Below are 21,673 nucleotides of genomic sequence, written 5' to 3' on the forward strand. Positions count from 1 at the left end.
TAGTCAACTTTTTCAAGTATATCTAGCATAGTGAATAATTTAAAAATTGCATTTCTTTATTTATTGACACAGATTTTAAAAAGTTGTTTCAAAATTTTTGTGAAAGAAACCAAAAAAGAAAAGCCCATACCTTTGTTTGGCCTGTTCATATCCTTCTCCGCATTTCTTGCCATTGGTAATTGTCTGTCTCTCCATACATAGTTACAGAACAATCCTAGGTACTGACACATTTTGGTATAATATCAGAAGCCGTGCGTGCTTTTCCCACCAGCATGGTGAGTTTTTTCACTTTGTTCACATTCATACTCGGTTCCCTGATCCCTCTATTAGCACGAGAGTCTTGTGTTTTTCTCTTTTACCTATAGATCTGGTTTCTAGGGCATCAGAAGCTTTTTTTTAAAATTTTAATTCTTTATTTATATTTTCACTAAATTTTTACAAGAAAATTAACTTTTTGTTACAGAAATACAGTAGAATAATGTTAATATACATCCAACAAAAATTTACAGGCAGCATAGTTATACATCCTTCCTTAGACCACAATTGAAGGAGAGTGCAGCCTATATAATGTGAGAGAATAAATCAATTTGCATAAAATAATAAGTAAGGCTTCACAATAATTTAAAAAATTTGCTACTATTAATTTATTGCACCTGTGTATACTTCATCGAGGTATCTTTTTCAGCTCCAAGAAAGATTTTAACTGAGCTGGTGAAAAAAAACACATATTTAATTTGGGTGTACTTTATAATGCATTTACAGGGGTAAGCCAGAAGGAAAGAAGCACCCAGAGTTATTACGTCTTGTCTTAAAGAAAGGAACTGTTCCCTTCTTTCTTGAGTAATTTTGGTCACATCTGGGTACGCCCATATTCTTTTACCGTAGAATGGATTTTTTGAATCCATGTCCTGTTGAAAAACAAAAGATATCAGCAGTGTTGCTCTCAACATTGACTCGGAGATAGATTCTTCAAGTATAGCAGATAAGTTCTTTAAATCAACCTGTGGGGGTTGAACGCTTTCCCCTTGGGCATCAGAAGCTTTTAATCTATTGATATAGGCATGCCTTGTGATTCTAAGGGCTCCTTTTACTAAGGTGCGCTGGCATTTTTAGTGCGCGCAAACCACGCGCTTAACGAAAATGCTAACGCAAGCTGTATGGAGGCATTAGCTAAAACCGCCAGTGCACCTTAGTAAAAGGAGCCCTAAGTTTGTAGAGATGTACACAAAAACTAGTTTCATTTTTGGTTTGTTTTGATGTTTTTCAGTTTAAAAAAAATAATACATTTTGGATCTTTTTAACATGCAGGCAACGTACACATGCTAGCGAATGTTAAACCAATTTTGTGTGCACTGGTTTTAAGGCATCCAAATGAACTGGATGTGTGCACAGTCCTACCAGCTTCCATTGTTCCGGGATTCTGTCTGGAGGTCGGGTGCTGGTGAAATCCATCCCGACGATTCTCAGTTCCCTATAATTTTATAGCTTCATACAGAATATTGTGTCTAGTTCTGAACGCCGTGTTTCAGAAAGAATAAAGCCAGTCCAGAAAAATTAAGGACCCCTTTTATCACGCTGCGCTAGAGGTTTTTAGTGCAAGCTGACGCGGTAAATGCGCCAACACTCATAGAATTCCTATGAAAGTCGGAGCACTTACCTTGCCAGCCTGTGCTAAAAACCTCATGCGCAGCTTGGTAAAAAGGGAGGGGGGTGTTTAAGTCAAAATGGTGGGGAAGAGGTCTACATCAGAAATCATATAAGGATCTAAATATGTCAACCCTAAGAGACATGAGCCAAAGGGGATATGATAAGAGACATTCAAATACCTGTACCTCAGAGGTATTAAATAATGCAAAAGTAAACCTTTGTCTAAAGAAAGAACTTTCTAGACTAAGGAACCATAAAAATAAAGTTCCAAGGAGGTAACATAAGAATTGCCATACTGGGAGAGACTGAAGGTCCATCACGCCCGGTATCTTGTTTCCAACAGTGGCCAACCCAGGTTCCAAGTAACTCGCAAGATCTCAAGCAGTAGAACAGATCTTATGCTGCTTATCCTAGGAATAAGTAGTGAATTTCCCCAAGCCATCTCAAGCACAGAGAATTTCTAAGGGAGAGGAAGAGACAGTAGAGCTTAGTAGATGGTAGAGAATGACACGGTGACAAAATTCATCACCGTCCCCGTCCCCGCGGATAACCACGGGAAATAATCCCATGTCATTTTCTAGTGTCTATTTCAATCTCAATCCTTCTACACCAGCATTCTTCAAAGCAAAGCTTGTAGGTCAGTGGTTGTGGCCATTCATACTCTGATTCTTATGGGAGCCAAGGATAATGAAGCCATTGTGATATCACTGATGTGATTGGCTCTTATGTACTGGTGGAATGAGGCATTATGACATCACAATATCTGCTCTGGATACCAGAGACTGTCATTCTGTAGTGTCTGTTTCAACCTCAGTCCTTCTACACCAGGATTCTTCAGAGCAAAGCTTGCGGGTCAGTGGTTGTGGCCATTCATACTCTGATTCTTCCCTCTCTCCTTAAAGAATGACATAAAGATGGTTTCCCGCAGTTATCCACGGGGACGGGAACGGTGATGAATTTTGTCACCGTGTCATTTGATGGTATGGATGGGTAGATTGGTTAGGCCATATGGTCTTTAGCTGCCATTATTTTTTATGTTTCTCTGTAAAATGTTATAGGATACTCCCAGAACATCCTTAGCTACAAATAGTGAAGGCTAGCAGAAGCATGACATACTGGTGCCACAAGCCATGGGGGTAGCCAAGGGGTAACATGCACATATCAGTGGCATGTTTGCAATAGCTGTTCAAAATGATTTCCATGGAGCAATGGTTACAGCTCACACAGATTATGTTGAGTTTCCAACTTGTCTGGACTGATCATGGTTAAAAGCCAAACTTCAATAAGCATGTGGAAGTCAGATGTTTTGAACAATGGCATAGCTTTGCTAGTTTTGGTAGATGTGTGGATAGTTAGAAAACTCAGTAATAAGACACTTAAGGGGCTCTCAGTAGTGAATCTCATGTTGGTTTGGTAGGAAAGACAAAGCCTGAAACAGCCTGCCAGTGGAGGTGGTACCAGTGTCGACATTCATGGCGTGCTTGGCCCTGCTATGGAGAGCACTGGTAGGAAAGAGGTTGAATGTTCAAGTGAAAGAACTGAGGCTTCAGGAGCTGGTGTTGAGTTGCAAATGGCCTTCAACATGCTTTCCTATGCACAGTGGAGGAATTCACATTAGGAAGACTAGATGGAGCAGACTGGTGTCTTTCCGCTGTCTAATCTAATCTAAATCTTAGACTTGTAGACAGAATCGTCTCTTAGAATTAAGGGCTCGATTCGGTTTACATAATTAGATTACAAAAAAAGAATCCATTAACACTCATCGGAACTGTTATCTAAAAAGTGATGGACCATTACAGTTTTCAGGATTTTGCAAAAAAAATCTGGAGAGATAAACAAGATCTTGTGTGCCGAGGTAATTCGTTCCGTATCGCAGTCAGTAAATATAGAAAGGAATGAGAGATTTTGCTAGCGGACGTGATCTCCTTTTATAGAAGGGAAATAGAGCTTCTACATATGAATTGATTTTGTGCCTGAAGATCTCATAGTGTTTAGAATTAAGGAAGTCAAGGGAACAAAGAGTCCGTGTACGATTTTAAAAACTATGCAGTCACATTTGAACTGAGCTCTCAATCGGAAAGGAAGCCATTGTAGCTTCCTCAACACTGGTGACACATGATCAAACTTTTTCGATCCAAAAATCAATCTGGCAGCAGAGTTTTGAACCAACTGTGGTCGTTGCTCACTTCCTTTACTTAATCCCACGTAAACAGAGTTTCAATAATCCAGCTGTACCAAAATGATAGATTGAACCAGTACTGCAAAATGACATTGATGGAACAAATGACGAACCTTTCTCAGCTGCTACTACGGTATTTGTTCTCCCCTAACAGCCTTGCCAGGCAAAGGACTCTGGAGGATGAGGAGGAACAGGAGCGGGAACAACGCAGGAGGAAACGAAACTTAAGCTCAACCACGGATGCAGACACCGGTGTCTCTGTGAGCCTTCCAGCCACGGAACAGCAGAAAGCAGGAGAACGGTAGGCCACAGCATTAACTAAACCTCTATACAACAGATTTACACTGAGCCTAAACTTTCTTTAGTTGCTGCTCATTAACAAGTTTGTGTTGTCTGCTGAAAATCCTTTCAAAGGTAGCCTAGTATACAGTACAGCAGGTAGAAGCTCCAATTCATGTTTCCCTCTGGTGCAGGCCTCTAGCTGGTCTGATTTTCATGACGGCTATCAAAACTAGGCAATGTTATCTCACATATGTTAACTGTGGCTCTTCTGAAAACCAGACTGATTAGGGGTGCTGTTGCCTCCAGGACTGGTTCTTGGGGGGGGGGGGGGGTCCTATTGATTTATTTGACTTGCTTGACCGCTTTTTGAGAGCAAAAAGTCCATCAAATTGATTTACAAGTGAAAATATCAAATGCAAATAATATAAAATATAAATTAATATATAGAATAAGATTCAGAATTTGTCTAAAAACACTTGGGAGAGAGAGAGAGAGAGAGAGAGGTCACCTCCATCTCTTGCTCAGTCCAGTTTGCGTCTGGGCGTGCTGGTTTCAGATTTGCTTGGATCATCAGATCACCCTTTGATCCCACTTTTTTTTTTTTTTTTCAAATCCAGATTGACATCATTTGTTTTGGATTTCTGAAAAAAATGTTTGCAGGTTTCTGCCATCCTAAAATGGCAGAAACAAAACAAAAGATCAAATCTTTGATTGATTATAAGGGCAAAGCTGTGAATATTTTTGCCAAACCTGGGTCAAAACTTACTCAAACTGGGCAAACACAGTGGTTTAGTAAGGTGGGGGGGAGTAGGAGGGGTGGTCTGCCCCGGGCATCATCTTGGTGGGGGCACTGGCACCCGTACTCCTCTTGGCCCCCCTGATCCTTCCCTTCCCCGGGGTGAACTTGCTGCACGCATCAGTGTTAGCACTCTATGATGCCACTTCCGGGTCCCACACCCAGGAAGTGACAAGTTCATGATGCTGCTGCGTCGGGTAAATTAAAGAGGTACAAGGGAAGTGAAGGGGCGTGCACGTGGCAGGGAGGGTTGGGGAGGGGACCACTAACCCGGGTGCCACTCACCCTTGCTTCTCCACTGGGCAAATATGCAGATTATGGATGGTCATTGAGTAAGAAACAGCTGGGATTTATACCCACTGATCCAAAACCTGTCCATGCTTAACTGTAACTAATCTAACCTCCCTTCCTCCTTCCACACATTGGATTTCATGAAAGCTATTATCCTAGTGAAGGAAGGGGTTTCCACATCTCTTAACCCCATGAGTTAGGCACGAAACACTTGATCTAAGAGGTGACTCCAGTCACTATTTAATGAGTTTGTTTGCATTAGGGTACAAGTCTTGGGGGATTGCGAGCCTCAAGAAACCCAAACCACCCAGGATGATGATCAAGAGTTCCTGGAGATACTGAAGAAGAGGGAGGAGAGGAGGCAGAGGCGGCGGGTGGAGATTCTGCAACACTCGAAAATTGAGCAACAGAATGGAGACTCTGAATCAGGAGACGAGCAACAGGATGCTTTAGAGCCCAAACCCAGAGAAAGGGAAGAGAAGTGTGTGGGAGAGCTGAGAAGCGGAGAAAGCGAGCAGGGACCTGGCGAACAGCAGCATGCGGCAGAGCCAAAAAGAGAGCTGAAATTAAACCAGCAGAAATATGCAGGGGAGATGATGAATGGAGGAAGAGACCAAAAACTAAACGAGCAGCCACATTTGGGAGAACAGAAGCCTGGCATAAGAGAACAGAGATTCAACAAGCAGAACTATGCGGGAGAGCTGGAAAGTGGAGAAAGAAATCGGCATGTGGGAGAACAGAAGAGTGGAATAAGACAGCAGAAATTAAGTGAACAGCCGCATTTGGGAGAACTTAAGGGTGTAGGAGGCGAGCAGAGACTTAGCAAAGAGAATTGTGTGAAAGAGCCAAAGAGTGACAGAAAGTCAAAAGAAGTGGAGCATCAAGATGACACACCGACAGAGGAGAATGGCCCATCGGATGCAAGGACCAGTGGAGATACTGCCGTGCTATCCACACCTGTAAGTCTCATTCACCCTTACACATCTTTTGGGTGGGGGTCTGGAGGGAGGAAGGGGTTCAGATCTTCTATTCTTTTCTTCACTATTTTCCTCAAACCCCATAAACTATTGTCTGGTCTTTGTGGTTGAAATGTAACCCTTTTACGAGGAATCTTCAAAAAGTTTCCGCACTTTTATTTTTTATTTTTAAAAACTATTTATTAAATATCTCGAAAGTAAATGACATCACTTTTCTACATAATCACTGGCTTACCTGCCTGACTAGTCACATGACATTCTACGACATGCCCTCTTACCACTTCTCCCACCTCAACCATTTCCTGCAAAAATACGAAAGTCCGGAAACTTTTGGAAAACCCCTCGTATTTTACTACCTTGGCATGGTATATTTCAAAAGGTCTTTATAATGTACCTTATTCCCTACCATCTGTCCTCCAAAATGGTTTCAGAGACTAGCATTTGAATATTAGTTAGCCTATGTAGCCCAAAACTGTATGTTCTCTCTCATCACAAAGATCCCTCATCCCTCCCCCTACTCCCTCCCTCCCTCTCTTCCCCCTGCTTTGACACTGCATGAGAGAGTGCACCCTTATCCAAGGCACCCCTCACCATACTCCAGTTTGTGTGAGTTCATTTTATAAGTAGCCCCATTGGTTGATTATTGCTAACACTGTGGCCTATATAGCAGTGAACAATTGCTATATAGAAACAAATAACTGGCAATTACATACCCCTGATGCAGTCAGAGGCCGAAACATGGCTACATCGGGTGTTTGTTGACCTCAGGCACAGCCTGTACTACTGATAATTGAGAGGGCTGAGGGGCCATCTCTCAATGCTATAGCAGGGAGCATGTCCATAATGAGAACTAGCCTTCTTCCTTTCTCAAAGATGAGCTTGTGCCTTCTAATCACATGCTTTCCATCTCCTCAGTGCTATGACAGCAAATCCATACTCTAGGGCTGCCACCTGAGCAAGGTCAATCCAAACAGACTGATCCAGGACTCCTGCCTTAGCTCCATTGCATGCACAGGGATGTAGTCTTGATTTTCTGTAAGAAAAATGAGAAGTGGGGCAGACTCAGGATTGGATAGGTCTCCTTGAATAAGAATGCAACTCTCGCACCATATCTAATTATCAGTCCATCTGAAAGGCCAGGTTCATTATTAGTGATAACATTACCACAGATCACCTTCTAATTTTCATTAGTTATTCTAAACATTCTAGAAGGTTCTATTAAGGTAATGATCTAGGGCAGTTGGGTGAGGATACTGCCCAAATGTGTTTTTTAGAGCCCTACCCACTTAATACCTTCCCTTATCCCAGTGTGTCTCAAACTTTTTTAGCTCCGGCACATTAAACGGAGTAAATGTTTTTCACCAACAAAAAATTAAATTTGAGAGTTATTTATTTCAAGTTCTTTAAGCCATGCATGGGTAATTGTAACAACAGTGAAACGAAAGTAGATAGCATAGAATTGCTAATCAACGCGATGGATGTGCTTGTTTTTGAGTGCAAATGAACTCAAAATGCAGCTTGATAGTTGCATCAACGTGCCACTATTATCATATGTCTCTATCACTTTTTCTCCTTTCCTGTCTTCTTTACTCTCTTACTTTGTCCCTGTCTTTCTGCATCTTTATGTTCCTTCTTTTTAATTTCTAACCATCCTATCCCTTCTTTTAAGAGCTTTTATGAGACCAGGACAGCGGAATTTAGTTCTGCAGGCTAAGACTACTGCAACGCATCCTGATTGCTCACTTTTTGTTCCTAGGACTCTTCTCGACCAGCGCATTGACTTCTTGTCTTGGTTTCTGCAGGCAAACGAGAGAGACTACAACACAACGCAGTTAATCAAACAGATGTCTCTGGAAGGACCCACAAGTCCCCTGAGCCCAACCCAGAAATATAGGTCGCAGGTTTTTGTAAGGTAAAATCCAAGAAATCAGGCAATGCTATCAGTCCTAGCAAACCATAGAAGTATATCATAGTGATGTCAGATTTGGTGTTGTCACTGACATGGACTTTTATTAGCCACATTGGCTTTGAAACATAAGCCAAGCCTTTCAGTATATCTAATGAAAGATCTTGATCATGCACTAATGGACTGGATTCCTTGTAAGTTATGTTAGTATAAAATGGATTAATGACAGGTTAGATGCTGGCTTTCTTCAGGTCCCAATATGGTTCTCAGAGCAGCCCATAACAGGGATTGGTGGAACGGTAAATATTCTTTAATCTGTAGGGATAAGGATACCAACTATTGTCCTAATGATTTTCTGACAATTGAGCTACAGGACTGGTGTTGTTTCCAAAGAGCTGTCCATTAAATTCAAGTTTTATTCTCGCTGCTTATGACAGAGGGCTTGCCCTAGCATTTGAGTGGTTGCTGGTATGGAAATTTTTTCCCCTCTTGTGAGCACGGTGACAAGAAATCTTAAACAATGAAAGAAGAGGCACTGGAGATGTCAAGACCAACCTGCAGTTACATATACTTTATTAATAGTTTGTACCAAAGTTCAATGGTAAGCCCTTAACATGCAAAACAAATGTAGTCCCGACTAGGATCCAAGTTTCGGCGACTCTGTCGCCTTCCTCAGGGGACAATTATGGCCTAAAAAATATAGCAAATTGACATTTAAAAATATACTTCCCCCTCCGTATGCGCAGAGATAGGGGATCAGCATGACCGTGAATACAGAAAAACTGCGAATAACTTTACGTTTGTTTGCGGTTTTTCTGTAAAAAGCCCGAAAAAAGACACAAAGCCGCAAATAACCTTACCTGTTCCCATGAAGAAAGTACCGCAATTTTCTCTGTACAGCGCTGAGAGGATCGATTCTCTCTGTGCATCGCTGGGAGGATCGATTTTTCTCTGTGCATCGCTGGGAGCAGCGAGTTCCTGTGATGTAAATTTGGGGGCGGAGCCTGCGCATGAAAAACCGCAAATAACCAAAACCACGGACAATGACACCGCGAATACGGAGGGGGAAGTGTAATATATTTGCATACACAGAAATCTTGGGCAGCTGATGTGTAGTCAGTGTAGACTTATGACATCCAGGTTACCCATTGAACTTGAGCTTCTTTGTTATCTCATCCAGCCACGTGAAAGCCACTCAGTAAGGCACCAACTCCAGTGACCCCAGTGGGATGTTATGCCAGTGAACTCCAGTTTATGAGCCAAGCTTCTTTATTTAATTTATTAATATTTTGACCACCTCATAGTCAATCAACATTATTAAAAAAAAAACAAAACCAACAACCCAACAGCTTTGAGCAGTAATCAAATAAACTTTAAGGAATAAACATTCAAAAACAGAGACAATTACTCTGTTTTATTTTAAAAATGAAATACTGTCCTGGAATTGAATTTCATGGATGCAACAGCTTCTCAGTGAAGTAGTGGGCCTTACCTGTGGAATCCCAAAAAACATACAAATGGAAAATAGAATCTTTTTTTTTTTTTTTATAGTTTACATAGAATATATAAAGTAAAGCCAAAATCATTGGACTACCATAAAAATCGGAAACCAATACAAAGCTTTATATCAATCACAGATAAATAAGGCATTTTTTTCATCCACTAATTACTACTGCTACTATTTAATTATTTCTATAGTGCTACCAGATGCACGTAGCACTGCACAGTCACAAAGGGAAAGAAAACAGTCCCTGCTTGAAAGAGCTTACAATCTAAACAGCCAAGACAGACAAACAGGATGTCATGGATACAGTTTAAGGGGAACGGTTAATCAGCAGGCTGGGTTGGAGGGCAAAGGGGAGTACAGGACAATGAAACCATTGTGACATCACTAATGAGGTTGGCTCTTATTGGTGGAATAAGGCATTATGACATCACAAGATCAGCTCTGCTTCCCAAAGACTGAAACAGGATGTCATGGATACAGTTAAGGGGAACGGTTAATCAGCTGGCTGGGTTGGAGGGCAGAGGGGAGTACAAGAAGGAGGAGGAGGAAATATGAATTTGACCTCTTTTATTGGAATCATTGTTGGAAGTGATTACACAGAGAGGTGCACTGATGGTGACTTTTGCTCCTTGGGGCTGCACACCCTGGTCTCCAGAAAACCCGGAGCTCGGAATGTATTAAGCCCTGGTAATAGGTAGCGATTCTCTTGGAAGTTTCAAAATATCCACCATATACTTTTTGAACATATCCATTTGAGAAACAAGAGGTGACTTTGGAGAGTTCAGGAATCTTAAGTTGATTCTTCAGGAATTCCAAACATCTAAGTGTGAAATTCCATTCCTTGAGCAAGACCACCACTAATCTTTCTATGGTCTGAATCTTAGATGGTAATACATCCATTTCTGAGATATGTTGGCCAGTCACCTCAGCTTGCATCATGATAGCATCAAAAATAATAGCAATATCTTCAGGATTCTGCTTATTTGCTATCAACGAAGAAGAATGCATGTTACCAATGGTGTCCCACAGCGCCTCCAGTCACCACAGCTGGTCTCTGAAGTCCCATTTATTCGGGCTGCTCACAGCTTCCTAATCCAAGACTCTGATTGAAGACTGCACTATCCAATCATCTCCAAGCACAGAAGCTAAATTCAGCTTGAACTGACCCCTCTGCACTCCTAGGTTATCCTCCAAATCTTGTGGGACCATGGGCATGCACTCCACTTTGGTGTAGCTGCTACCTGGGCACTGCCCGTTCCACGGGACTCAAAGAAACCCTGCTTAAACTACTTTCCGATGCTGCTGCTGCTGGGACAGGAAGGAAGAAGTGAGGGTCGGACCTGCAACCACATGGAACCACTCCAGTGTCGCCCATCTCAACGGAATGTCTGAGGAGGGAGCTGGGGAAGCCCACAGATATTTGCTCTCCTTGTCCCCATATTGCTTGAGCAACGAGCCCAAATGGCAGAAGATTTCACTGAAGTCTGGAGCCCAATGCAGGTGCATCCTTTCACCTCAGCACCATCTTGGATTGCCAAAATCAGAATCTATTTTTCTTTTGGGGGTCTGTATTTTTTACGGACTAGTGGTTAGAGCTGTGACTTTAGCCATCTCATTAAATCTTCTTCTACTCTCATTCTAATGCCAGCTCTGCCATGGATTTGACAGTCACTTCCTCTGCCTCTACCTTAGTTCAACCAATTGTAATGGGGAAATATTAACTTTAAACCTTCCCCGCTCTGCTTGGAATGCATTCCGTCATATGAAATAGAAGGGTGGCAGTGTTGGTAACCTGACATTCCATTCCACGTTTCTAAAGTATTTTAATTGCCTTTGACTTCCTTGCATGCATAGGAGGCATTCTAGAAATGTAAATTCTTACTTAATAAACATCTGTGGTTCTGTATTTGCTCTGTGCAACTGTCTGTGACTCTAAATAAAAGTTCAGAATCAGTGCAAGACATTCTATAATGGAACCGCAGAGGTGTCCAGTTACCCAGTTCCAGGCTGAAGATTTTGGGCATTCCTGAATTTCTGACTATGCCATCCAGGGGAATTATGGGACTTACACACACATTGAAAAATCGGAAGAACAAAAAGAAAATGGATGGATGATATCCGGGAGTGGATGGGACATCCAAAGTCAGTATATGTGGCTCAGGACAGGATAGAACCTTGGGCAAGCAGGATGGATTTCACCAATGGCTCCAATGGTCCCTAAAGACCATGGGGTACAATAATGATTATAATGGTGAAGCCAGCAGGTTCAGACAATATAATTGGCGTGCCTACAGTAAAGTGTCATTAGTTTTTATTTCCATCTTACTGCCTTTCATCCTTTCCATCCCAAACACCCCAGCCTGGATTGTCAGAAGAATTAACACTCCTATCTTCTCTTTCAAAATGCTAAACATATATAAAATGTATCCAGCTATACTTTTTTCCCAGCCAAATTTTTTTAAAAAAATGTATTCATTCAGTTTTCTTTACTGTTCTCCCAGGGGAGTTCAGGATGGTTTATGTGGATTTATTCAGCTACTCAAGCATTTTTCCTAGTGGGATCACAAATCTATCTAATGTACCTAGGGCAATGGGGGGGATTAGATGACTTGCCCAGGGTCACAAGGAGCAGTGTGGGCTTGAACCCACAACCTCAAGGTACTGAGACTGTAGCTTTAACCACTGCACCACACTCTCCCCATTCTCTTCTTGGAAGGGTTGAGAACTTTTCAGAGGCCCCTTGTATTGTGGTGTCATAATGCCTCATTCCACCAATGCCTACAAGTCAACCTCATCGGTGATGTCACAATGCCTTGGTTTCCCTATACTTGTGCCCATTGATGAGATGAATTTGCCTCACTGAAACAAAAATTGTGGAATAACTTGTAAGTTTCAAGGCTCCACATCATATTTATTTATTCAATTTTCTATATCATTCTCCCAGGGGAGCTCAGAATGGTTTACATCAGGGGTGCCCACACTTTTTTGGCTTGCGAGCTGCTTTTAAAATGATCAAGTTAAAATGATCTACCAACAATAAAATTTTAAAAAATACAAAGCACACTGTATGCAGAGAAAATGTTAATTATCATTTATATTCAGGTTTTCTTTTCAAAGAGGTCAAGACAGATGACTTTAAAATATGCAATGTCACCTCAGTAACATTATATTACATTAGGGATTTCTATTCCGCCATTACCTTGCGGTTCAAGGCGGATTACAAAAGAGTTATAGAAGGTGGATTACAAAAAATATCTGCTCATTTTCAGGGAAAATAAAGAGTAGAGTAGGTTGTTTCGGAGGGTTGGGGAGTTGGTGGGGGGAAAGAAGGAGTTAGTGGGGGGGGGGAAAGAACTTCCGGTTGCGTCAGAGAAGCTTCCACCCACACATGCACGCGACTGCATGAACATTCCGGCAGCTTTCAACAAGCTACTCAAACCTTAAAACACGCCACAAAGGTAAGGGGGAGGGAGGGAGATGCATGGACCATGCGAGGGGTGCCGAAGAGCAGTGAGATGGCGAGAGGGAAGGGGACGGGACGGTGAAGTGAAGGAGTGGTGAAGGGGGCAGATTTTTTTCCCCCGTGTCATTCTCTAGTAGTCATATCACATCCGCACATGCTCAGAAGCCCTCCATACGTGGCCCCTAGCTCAGGAAAGAGAGAAGAAGAGGTTCATGGGGTGGGAGGGGGGGCGGAGCTGAGGTGGAACAGGGCAGGGCTGGGTCGGAATGGGGTGGGGCTGTGACAGGGTCACATGTCTTCTTTTTTGCTGGAAGAAATATGGTAACCTTACTCAATGAGAGGCTTCCTTATCCACAAGCATAAATTTATTGATCTACTCACACTTTTGTAAAGATACACATCTTTGTTGTTCTGTAACCATTTTAGTTGGAATCCAAGAATCAAGAGACATAAACTTTTGAGATTATTTAGGGACCTTCTGCCATTCTAGTTTACTCGTATATTCTATGTTTCTCATTTTATCATAGTCCAGACACTATGATAAAAAGACTCCAGACCATACAAAACACCGCCCTCAGACTGATCTACTCACTCAGAAAATATGATCACATAACTACTGCCTTCTTAGACTCCCACTGGTTACCCATACAAGCACGAATTCAATTCAAATTCTACTGCCTGTTATTCAAAGCGTTACATGGCTCTTCCCCTTCCTACCTAAACAACCGCTTATACCAGATCTCCACCTCAAGACACAGAAGAACCCCAAACCCTTTTACCTTTCCCCCACTCAAAGGCACACTACGCAAGAAATTGTTTGACAACCTTCTGGCAACACAAGCAGCAAAACTCAACCATACCATCTCCAATCTGCTGACAACATCGGACGACTTCAAAACATTCCGAAAAGAAATCAAAACCCTGCTTTTCAAAAAATTCATCCAAATATCTTAACCATTCTTCACCTACCTCAAGATATTACGTCCCCAAATAACCCACCTAAACACCTTCCAAGCAAACAGACCCAAAAATTAGATGGTAATCTTACCTACTCTAACAATATTCTCTTTGTCCATATCACACAGTTCAGCACTGTCACTTTACTATCCAACCCCTAAATCCCCTTAGGAATCTATCCAGCTATCTCTCCTCTGTCAAAAAAAAAATAAAAAAAATTGTATCTTCACTGGAAAATGTCCAGTCAAATCTTTTGTAATCCGCCTTGAACTGCAAGGTATAGGCGGAATAGAAATCCGTAATGTAATGTAATGTAATGTTTCTGGTTTGCTGCCACTCGCTGGTGGTTTGTACAAACCTTGAATCAACGGCTTTTCTATTTTCATGCTCTTTTGGCAGTTCAATGAACATCCCAAGGACTAAAGGTGCCATAGAGGTGGGATCAGCCTGGAAGAGCATGGATTCTTCTGAGCAGTGTATGGATGGGAAGCTCCCAGTGGTAACAGACGAGGATGGAAAGAAGCCATCCACCTTGGAAGCCAAGGGAAGGAGTGTGCAAAGGACAGCTTCACTGAAACTGACGTTGTCTCCTGTTGGTGAGGAAAAGAAGGTAAAAAAAAGGGAAGTGAGAGAGTATACGTGTGAGTGCGCACAGAGCTGCCAAGTACTCGGCTCCAGGAGTACGGTTTACCAGACGTCCGGGAAAACCCGGACATGTCCACTTTTTAGAGGACTCCCCGGGTGCTTGGAAAAGCTCCAGCCGCATCTGGAGGGCCTTGGAGCATGTGCGGATGACGTCACATGCGTCCACGCTTGCTGGCAGGTCCTCAGATGTGGCCTGGAGATCAGGATTGAATAGACAAGGCTTTCTGGGGGGCGGAATAAGATGAGGCTGGGGGGTGGAAGAGGGCGTGGCCATGCATCCAGAATTTTACAATGCACAATATTATTTCTTTTGCATTTTTACTTTCATATTGATAATGGAGTGCCTCTCCTTTTGTTTAGTATTATGTAAATTGCTATAATGATATGTCGAACAGCAGTCTATAAATACTAATAAACAGAAACATAACCCTATCCAGGAGGGAGATGTTAGGTCAGTCTTATATTTCTCTCAACCCTATCCTGGTGCATTGTGGGATTTGCAGCAATAGGGTAGAACCAAGTGCTAATGGTATGTCATTGATTTTATAATTTTAAATGTATTCTGCACCACTTTGACAGTGTTAAGGCGGTATATCAAATTTTAATAAATTTGGAAACTTATGGATGTAAGCATAGTGCTGGGACTGGCCAAAAAAGCCTCCCCTTCCTGTTCCAGTCCTGGTTTTAATGCCACTGTGGCTATGCAGTTCTAGTTCCTGCTATTCTTAGAGAAGTTGATATTACAAAGCCATAAATACAGTGGGAGGAAAAACCTGGATTTGCATTTATTTTGTCATTTGTCCAGTTTGAAAACTAAGAATGTCAAGAATAATTCTGAAGAAACCAATTACACATTTATTTGGAATTTTTTGAAATCTTCAAATCAAAGGTTACTGAAGTCTTGACTGTGACAGCTTAATTTAGGGGTAGTAACCTCTTGTACTGGACCAACCAAAAAACTGTAGTGGTAGATTAGATCTGGGGGCTTTTTAGGTCCCTTCTCTAATTTATTTATTTATTTCAATTTCTATCCCGTTCTCCCAGAAGCTCAGAATGGGTTACAAGTAGACATTCACAATCGTTTGAAAACAGACTAGTCATGACAACAAATAGGTTACAGTAGACCAGTGTTTTTCAACCTTTTTTGGGCAAAGGCACACTTGTTTCATGAAAAAAATCACGAGGCACACCACCATTAGAAAATGTTAAAAAATTTAACTCTCTGCCTATATTGACTATATATAAAGTAATTCTCTTGAATAGGAATCAAATAAACACAAAGAAAGTATTTTATAATTACTTTATTACAAAATAAAAATTATAAAAATTATAAAATACTTTATTCAGTGCGAAACCTGGGCCTGTTTGGCTGAACACAAAGCTGATATTCTGGCTGGAATCGAAGAAAGACACACACGTAGCTCTTCGTCAACAGCTCTCAGTCTCTCTCTGTATTTGGTTTTTATAGCATACAAAAATAGACAAATATACCCTCCATCCTTTTTATTAAACCACAATAGCAGTTTTTAGCGCAGGGAGCTGCGCTGAATGTCCAGCGCTGCTCTTGACGCTCATAGGCTCCCTGCGCTAAAAACCACTATTGCGGTTTAGTAAAAGGTGACCATATTGTAAAATATAGACAGCAGATATAAATTCAGAACTGTGCATAGTAAGTGAAGGGAAGTTTTCATCTCTGGGAATTTACCCAGTTAACTATTAAGTTATTTGGGCAAATTCCTTTGAAAACTGTGGTAATACTGCCTCCACTTTGCTAAATTTAAAATAAAATCATTTTTCCTACCTTGTCTGGTGATTTCTGGTTGCACTTTCTTCTTCTGACTGTGCATCCAATCTTTCTTCCCTTCTATCAGCCTGTATGCTTTCTCTCCTCCACACCTCATTCCCTCCCCCAACTTTTTCTTCCTCTCTCCCTGACCTTTCTTTCTTTCTTTCTGTTTCTCTTCTTTCCTTCTGTTTCCCTGCCTGCCCCCTTTCTTTCTTTCTCCCTGCCGTTCCCCAAGCCACTGCCACTGCCATCGGGGAACAGGACCCACCAATGGATAACAGGCCCCAAAGCCGACGCCGACGCATGCTCTCCCTGACGTCAATTCTGCAATCGCAGAGGAAGTTCCGCCCAGCCAGGCAGCGATTGGCTGGCCCGAACTTCCTCTCCGACTGCAGAATTGACGTCGGGGAGAAGAAGACTTATCGGCTCGATAGATTAGATCGCCAAGACAAAGTGAGTCCTGGGTGATCGACTCACTTTGCCTTGGCGAGCTACTGGCGCCCCTGCCTCGGGCCCCCTGTCAGCTCCGGGCCCGGCGGCCCTGCGGCACACCAGGCAACATCTCGCGGCACACTAGTGTGCCGCGGAACAGCGGTTGAAAAACACTGCAGTAGACAATAAGAAAGCTTATTCTAGAGACCAGACTGGTCATAGTGAAGAGTACGAGGAGTATATTAAGGAGGCAGGTTTAATGGCCTGATTGGCGGAAGAGGAAGGTCTTTACTGCTCTGCAGAAGGTCATTAGTGAGTCTAGCAGCCTGATCTGTGTCGGTAGTCGGTTCCACAGTTGAGGTAGGAAATGGCTGTAGGATCTTTTGTACGTCGTACTCATTCGGAGGGATCTCCTTGCGGGAATGCGGAGTCTTTGTTCTGCTTTGGAGCAGAGGGGGCGGATAGAGGTGTATAGGCGTAGCTTGGATGCTATGTAGGCTGGGGCTTTTTGGTAGAATCTCTTGTGTGTCATGACCAGAGCTTTGAAGATGCATCGCTTTTTGACTGGTAACCAGTGAGCTGCATAGAGCGCTGGAGTAATGGGGTCATGGTAGCTGAGGTTATATAGGAGTCGAATTGCTGAGTTCTGGACCTTTTGGAGGCGTTTTAGATCTCTTGCAACGATGCCATTGAATAGGGAGTTGCAGTAGTCTAGTCTAGAGAGTACGTAATCATATAGCAGTTGGGCTAAGTCTGTTTCTGGGAGGTAGTATGTCTCCACAATATTTGCAGCTTCAGTCCAGTCTAAGTACTGCCAAGGAAGTAGGCAAAACAGGCCTCTAATAGACCATCTCTTTCCAGTCATATGTAGCTGAAGTAAAACCATTGGCTGTTTTCATAGGTCTGACCAGGGCAGGATTAATTTGTCGAGGGCCCCTAGGCACACAAGTACACTGGGCCCCCTGCCCCGCCCAACCCCACCATGCGCCCAGGCAGAAACAGGAAGCTGTGTCAGAGGGAAGCTTTGGGCAAGCAGCATCGCTTGCACAATTACAGTTCCCGTTGCCTTTCTTACCCGCATTGCTTGCTTGTCTTACTTTCCGTCAATGGGGGGGGGATGCATTGCCAATTGGGGTGGGGCCCGCGTTGCCGATCGATGCTGGAGGGGCCTATTGCCGTTTGGAAAAAACAATGTTGATGCCCTCCTTAATAGGGCCCTCCTGACCATTTTGGGCCCTAGGCATGTGCCTACTTGGCCTATTGGTTAATCCTGCCCTGGGTCTGACAAGACGCCTCACTGCCAGTAACAGTCAGCCTAAATATGTCCTCCTTTGGCAACAGTGTAGAAAAATGCCATACTCATCTGGTACTGACTGAATAGTGAGGAGGCATTTTCCAAATTGCCCTCGTGCAGAGTAATTTTTTTTAACAGACTGCCTAACTTGTCTGGCAAATATGTGAACACAGTAAGTTGCAAAATGTGTGCACATTGCCTTTATAAAGTTAGCCCGCTTTCTAGAAAAAATTATTTTTTTAATTTATAACATTTTATTGAAGGAAATAATTAAATATAATATAATACAAATAGATTTCATTTCAAAAAGATTCACAATTATAATATTTTCATACATATTTCTATCATTCCTCCAAAATATATTTCCATATGACCCATATCAACCCCCTACTACCCCTACCTCCCTTCCCCCTCCCCTTCCCCCCTCTTATTCACATTTTATTGAAGTAATTAATAAAACTATAAAATAATATGAAAGTTATCATTCCTTCAATATATATTTCAATATGACCTATTTCATCCTACCCATGCACCCCCCAATTCTCCCCCCCAAATTGAAAATTATTTTTTTTTCTTTTGTAAATCTTTATTGATATTTCAAACTTTATAATGTATACAATTGAAGAATCAGAAAAAACTATGTATGAAAATACATTGTTATCATCACATTATTACATTGAACAATTTTTTTATCTTAATTATAAACAATAATATGATATATTATACTATCAATATAAAAAAAATTAATTTTACTCTTCCAAATAAATATTCCACCCCCCACCCTCCCACCCTCCCTGGATGTGTAAAGGAATTTTTTAAAATTTATATACATATTTTATAAAATGTGCCCTTATGTGCAGACCCCATCCAAACTTCACCTCAGGAATACCTCTATGCGGTTTGTATGTGCCAAAATTTACATGCATATAAATGTCTACAGTAGAGGCCAGACGAATTTCAGTTTTGATTGGGTTGAAATTAATGGTCGACCTTTTATTTATTTATAAAAAAAAATTTTTTATACCAGTGCATTTTTTTACTAGAACCAAAACCTTAGGCTAGGTCCTTAGCTCTCCCTTCCTCCTTGAACACTTGAATCTAATCTTTTATGCAACATAAAGTAAACAGAAGGCAGTGATGTATGAAATTGAGAACAGTTGCTTCTCTTACCATTCCAAAATCACCTTCACGCAAAAATAATTAACTGATTTCATTTGTCAAAAGACATCCTACTGTATATACTCGAATATAAACCTAGATTTGGGGGGCCCAAAAAATGGTCCAAAAATGGGGGTCTCCCCCCCCTTTCAGACCCATTGCAGGCCTCTCCCCGGGCCTACCTTAAGCTTCTGGTCCAGGGTTAGCATATTTTTGACCTGAATAAAGAGGACACAAGACTCCACTCCCAGCTCTGCCCTGGCCCCACTTCCAGAAGTTAGTTTGGCAGGGCCAGCTTACAAGGAATCTGGTGGTTCTTCCCCTCTTACCTACTCGGTGCTGCAATTCCATTTTCTTCAGGCTACTGGAGCGCTGGTCTAGGTCCTGGCAACTCAGCTTCAATGCCAAAAAATGCAAAGTCATGCACCTGGGCAGCCAAAATCTATGCAAGACTTACACCCTTAATGGGATGATCGTCAGTGAGAACATGAAGACTGCAATCAAGTGGAGCAAGCTTCATCCAAGGCAAGGCAAATCATAGGTTGCAAACGCAGGAGTTTTGTCAGCCATAAGCCTGAAGTCATTATGCCATTGTATAGATCCATGGTGAGGCCCCACCTGGAATACTGTGTGCAATTCTGGAGGACGCATTACCGTAAGGATGTGCTGAGACTGGAGTCGGTTCAGAGAATGGCCACCCGGATGGTCTCGGGACTCAAGGATCTCCTGTACGAGGAACGGCTGGATAAGTTGCAGCTGTACTCACTCGAGAAACGTAGAGAGAGGGGTGACATGATTGAGACATTCAAGTATCTCACGGGCCGCATCGAGGTGGAAGAAGATATCTTCTTTTTCAAGGGTCCCGCAGCAACAAGGGGGCATCCGTGGAAAATCAGGGGCGGGAAACTGCACGGGGACACCAGGAAATTCTTTTTCACTGAAAGGGTGGTTGATTGCTGGAATAGTCTTCCACTTCAGGTTATTGAGGCCAGCAGCGTGCCTGATTTTAAGGCCAAATGGGATAGACACGTGGGATCTATTCACAGAGAAAGGTAGGGGAGGGTCATTGGGGTGGGCAGACTAGATGGGCCGTGGCCCTTATCTGCCTTATCTGCCGTCTATTTCTATGTTTCTATGTTTATGCCCCAGAAGCCACTTCTCTGCAGCGACTTTCTGTTCCTGTGGAGGCGGGACCTGCAGAGAGGCGGCTTCTGGGGCAGGCTAATATTGCTGAGCTGCCGGAAGCCTGAAGAAAAAAAGAATTGCAGCGCCGAGGAGGTAAGAGGGGGGAGGGCAACCGGATTCTTTGTAAGCCAGCACTGACAAACCCGGAAAGAACCCACAATTTTAAAAAAAGCCCATCTGAACAGTCCTCTAAAAAGAGGACATTGCCAGGTTTTCCCTGATGTATGGTAACACCATCCTAGTCCATTTGTTTTGTCAGAATTGGATGGGCTGCTGTTCAGAAAGATTAGGGATGCCAGATTTTCCTTTTGGAAAATCTGGACCCCCCCTAGCCCGGCCTCCAGGCCTGCCTAGTTCCGCCTATCCCCGCCCCCACTGCCTGCTCTTGTCGGGCAGAGAGGAAATCCGCGCATGCGTGGATGCTACGTGATGATGTCACGCGCACCTGCGCATGACGAATCACGTGATGGCTACGGCATGCGCGGACTTCCTTCCTGCCCGACACAGCTTTTCAAAACCCGGACAAAGTGCCGGGTTTTGAAAAGCCGTCCGTCTGCTAACCCTAAGAAAGACAGAGCTGCAGCAACAGCAGCGGTAGGGAGCTTTGGCCAGTGTGGCGGGCCTGGCAGACAGCAGCACACGGTGCAGACCAGGGTTACCAGATGTCCGGTTCGAACTGCACACACTGCGGAACACGGTTGATAGACTAAATTGCGCGAGACAACGGTGCGCGCCGAAGAAAAGCACTATTTTAAAGGGTTCCGACGGGGGGTGTTGGTGGGGAACCCCCCCTACTTTACTTAACAGACATCACGCTGGCGTTGTGGAGGGTTTGGGGGGTTGTAACCCCCCTCATTATACTTGAAACCAAACTTTTTGCCTGTTTTTTAGGGAAAAAGTTCAGTTTTAAGTATAATGTGGGGGGTTACAACCTCCCCAAACCCCCCACAACGCCAGCGCGATGTCTGTTAAGTAAAGTGGGGGGGATTCCCCCCACACACCCCATCGGAGCCCGGTTCCCCCCCACAACCCCTGTTGGAGCCCTTTAAAATAGTGCTTTTCTTCGGCGCGCTGTCAAACTTGCGCTCAGTTGTCGGCGCGCCGTTGTCTCGCGTGATTTAGTCCCGTCACCATGGAACACTGCACAATCTCTCAACTGCATTGAGGC

General features: G+C 43.0%; 1 protein-coding gene across 1 annotated transcript in view; it reads left to right on the forward strand.

The window, feature by feature from the left end:
• The window catches only part of LAD1 (ladinin 1), a 42,076-nt gene that overhangs the window by 4,721 nt on the left and 15,682 nt on the right, over window positions 1-21,673 (forward strand). The window contains exons 2-5 of the mRNA XM_033918188.1: window positions 3,981-4,127; window positions 5,458-6,154; window positions 7,975-8,084; window positions 14,405-14,615. Coding sequence (XP_033774079.1) covers window positions 3,981-4,127; window positions 5,458-6,154; window positions 7,975-8,084; window positions 14,405-14,615 — 1,165 coding nt within the window. The remainder of the gene's footprint in view (window positions 1-3,980; window positions 4,128-5,457; window positions 6,155-7,974; window positions 8,085-14,404; window positions 14,616-21,673) is intronic.

This window comes from Geotrypetes seraphini, chromosome 13, assembly GCF_902459505.1.
Source record: "Geotrypetes seraphini chromosome 13, aGeoSer1.1, whole genome shotgun sequence".
Lineage (NCBI taxonomy): Eukaryota > Metazoa > Chordata > Amphibia > Gymnophiona > Dermophiidae > Geotrypetes > Geotrypetes seraphini.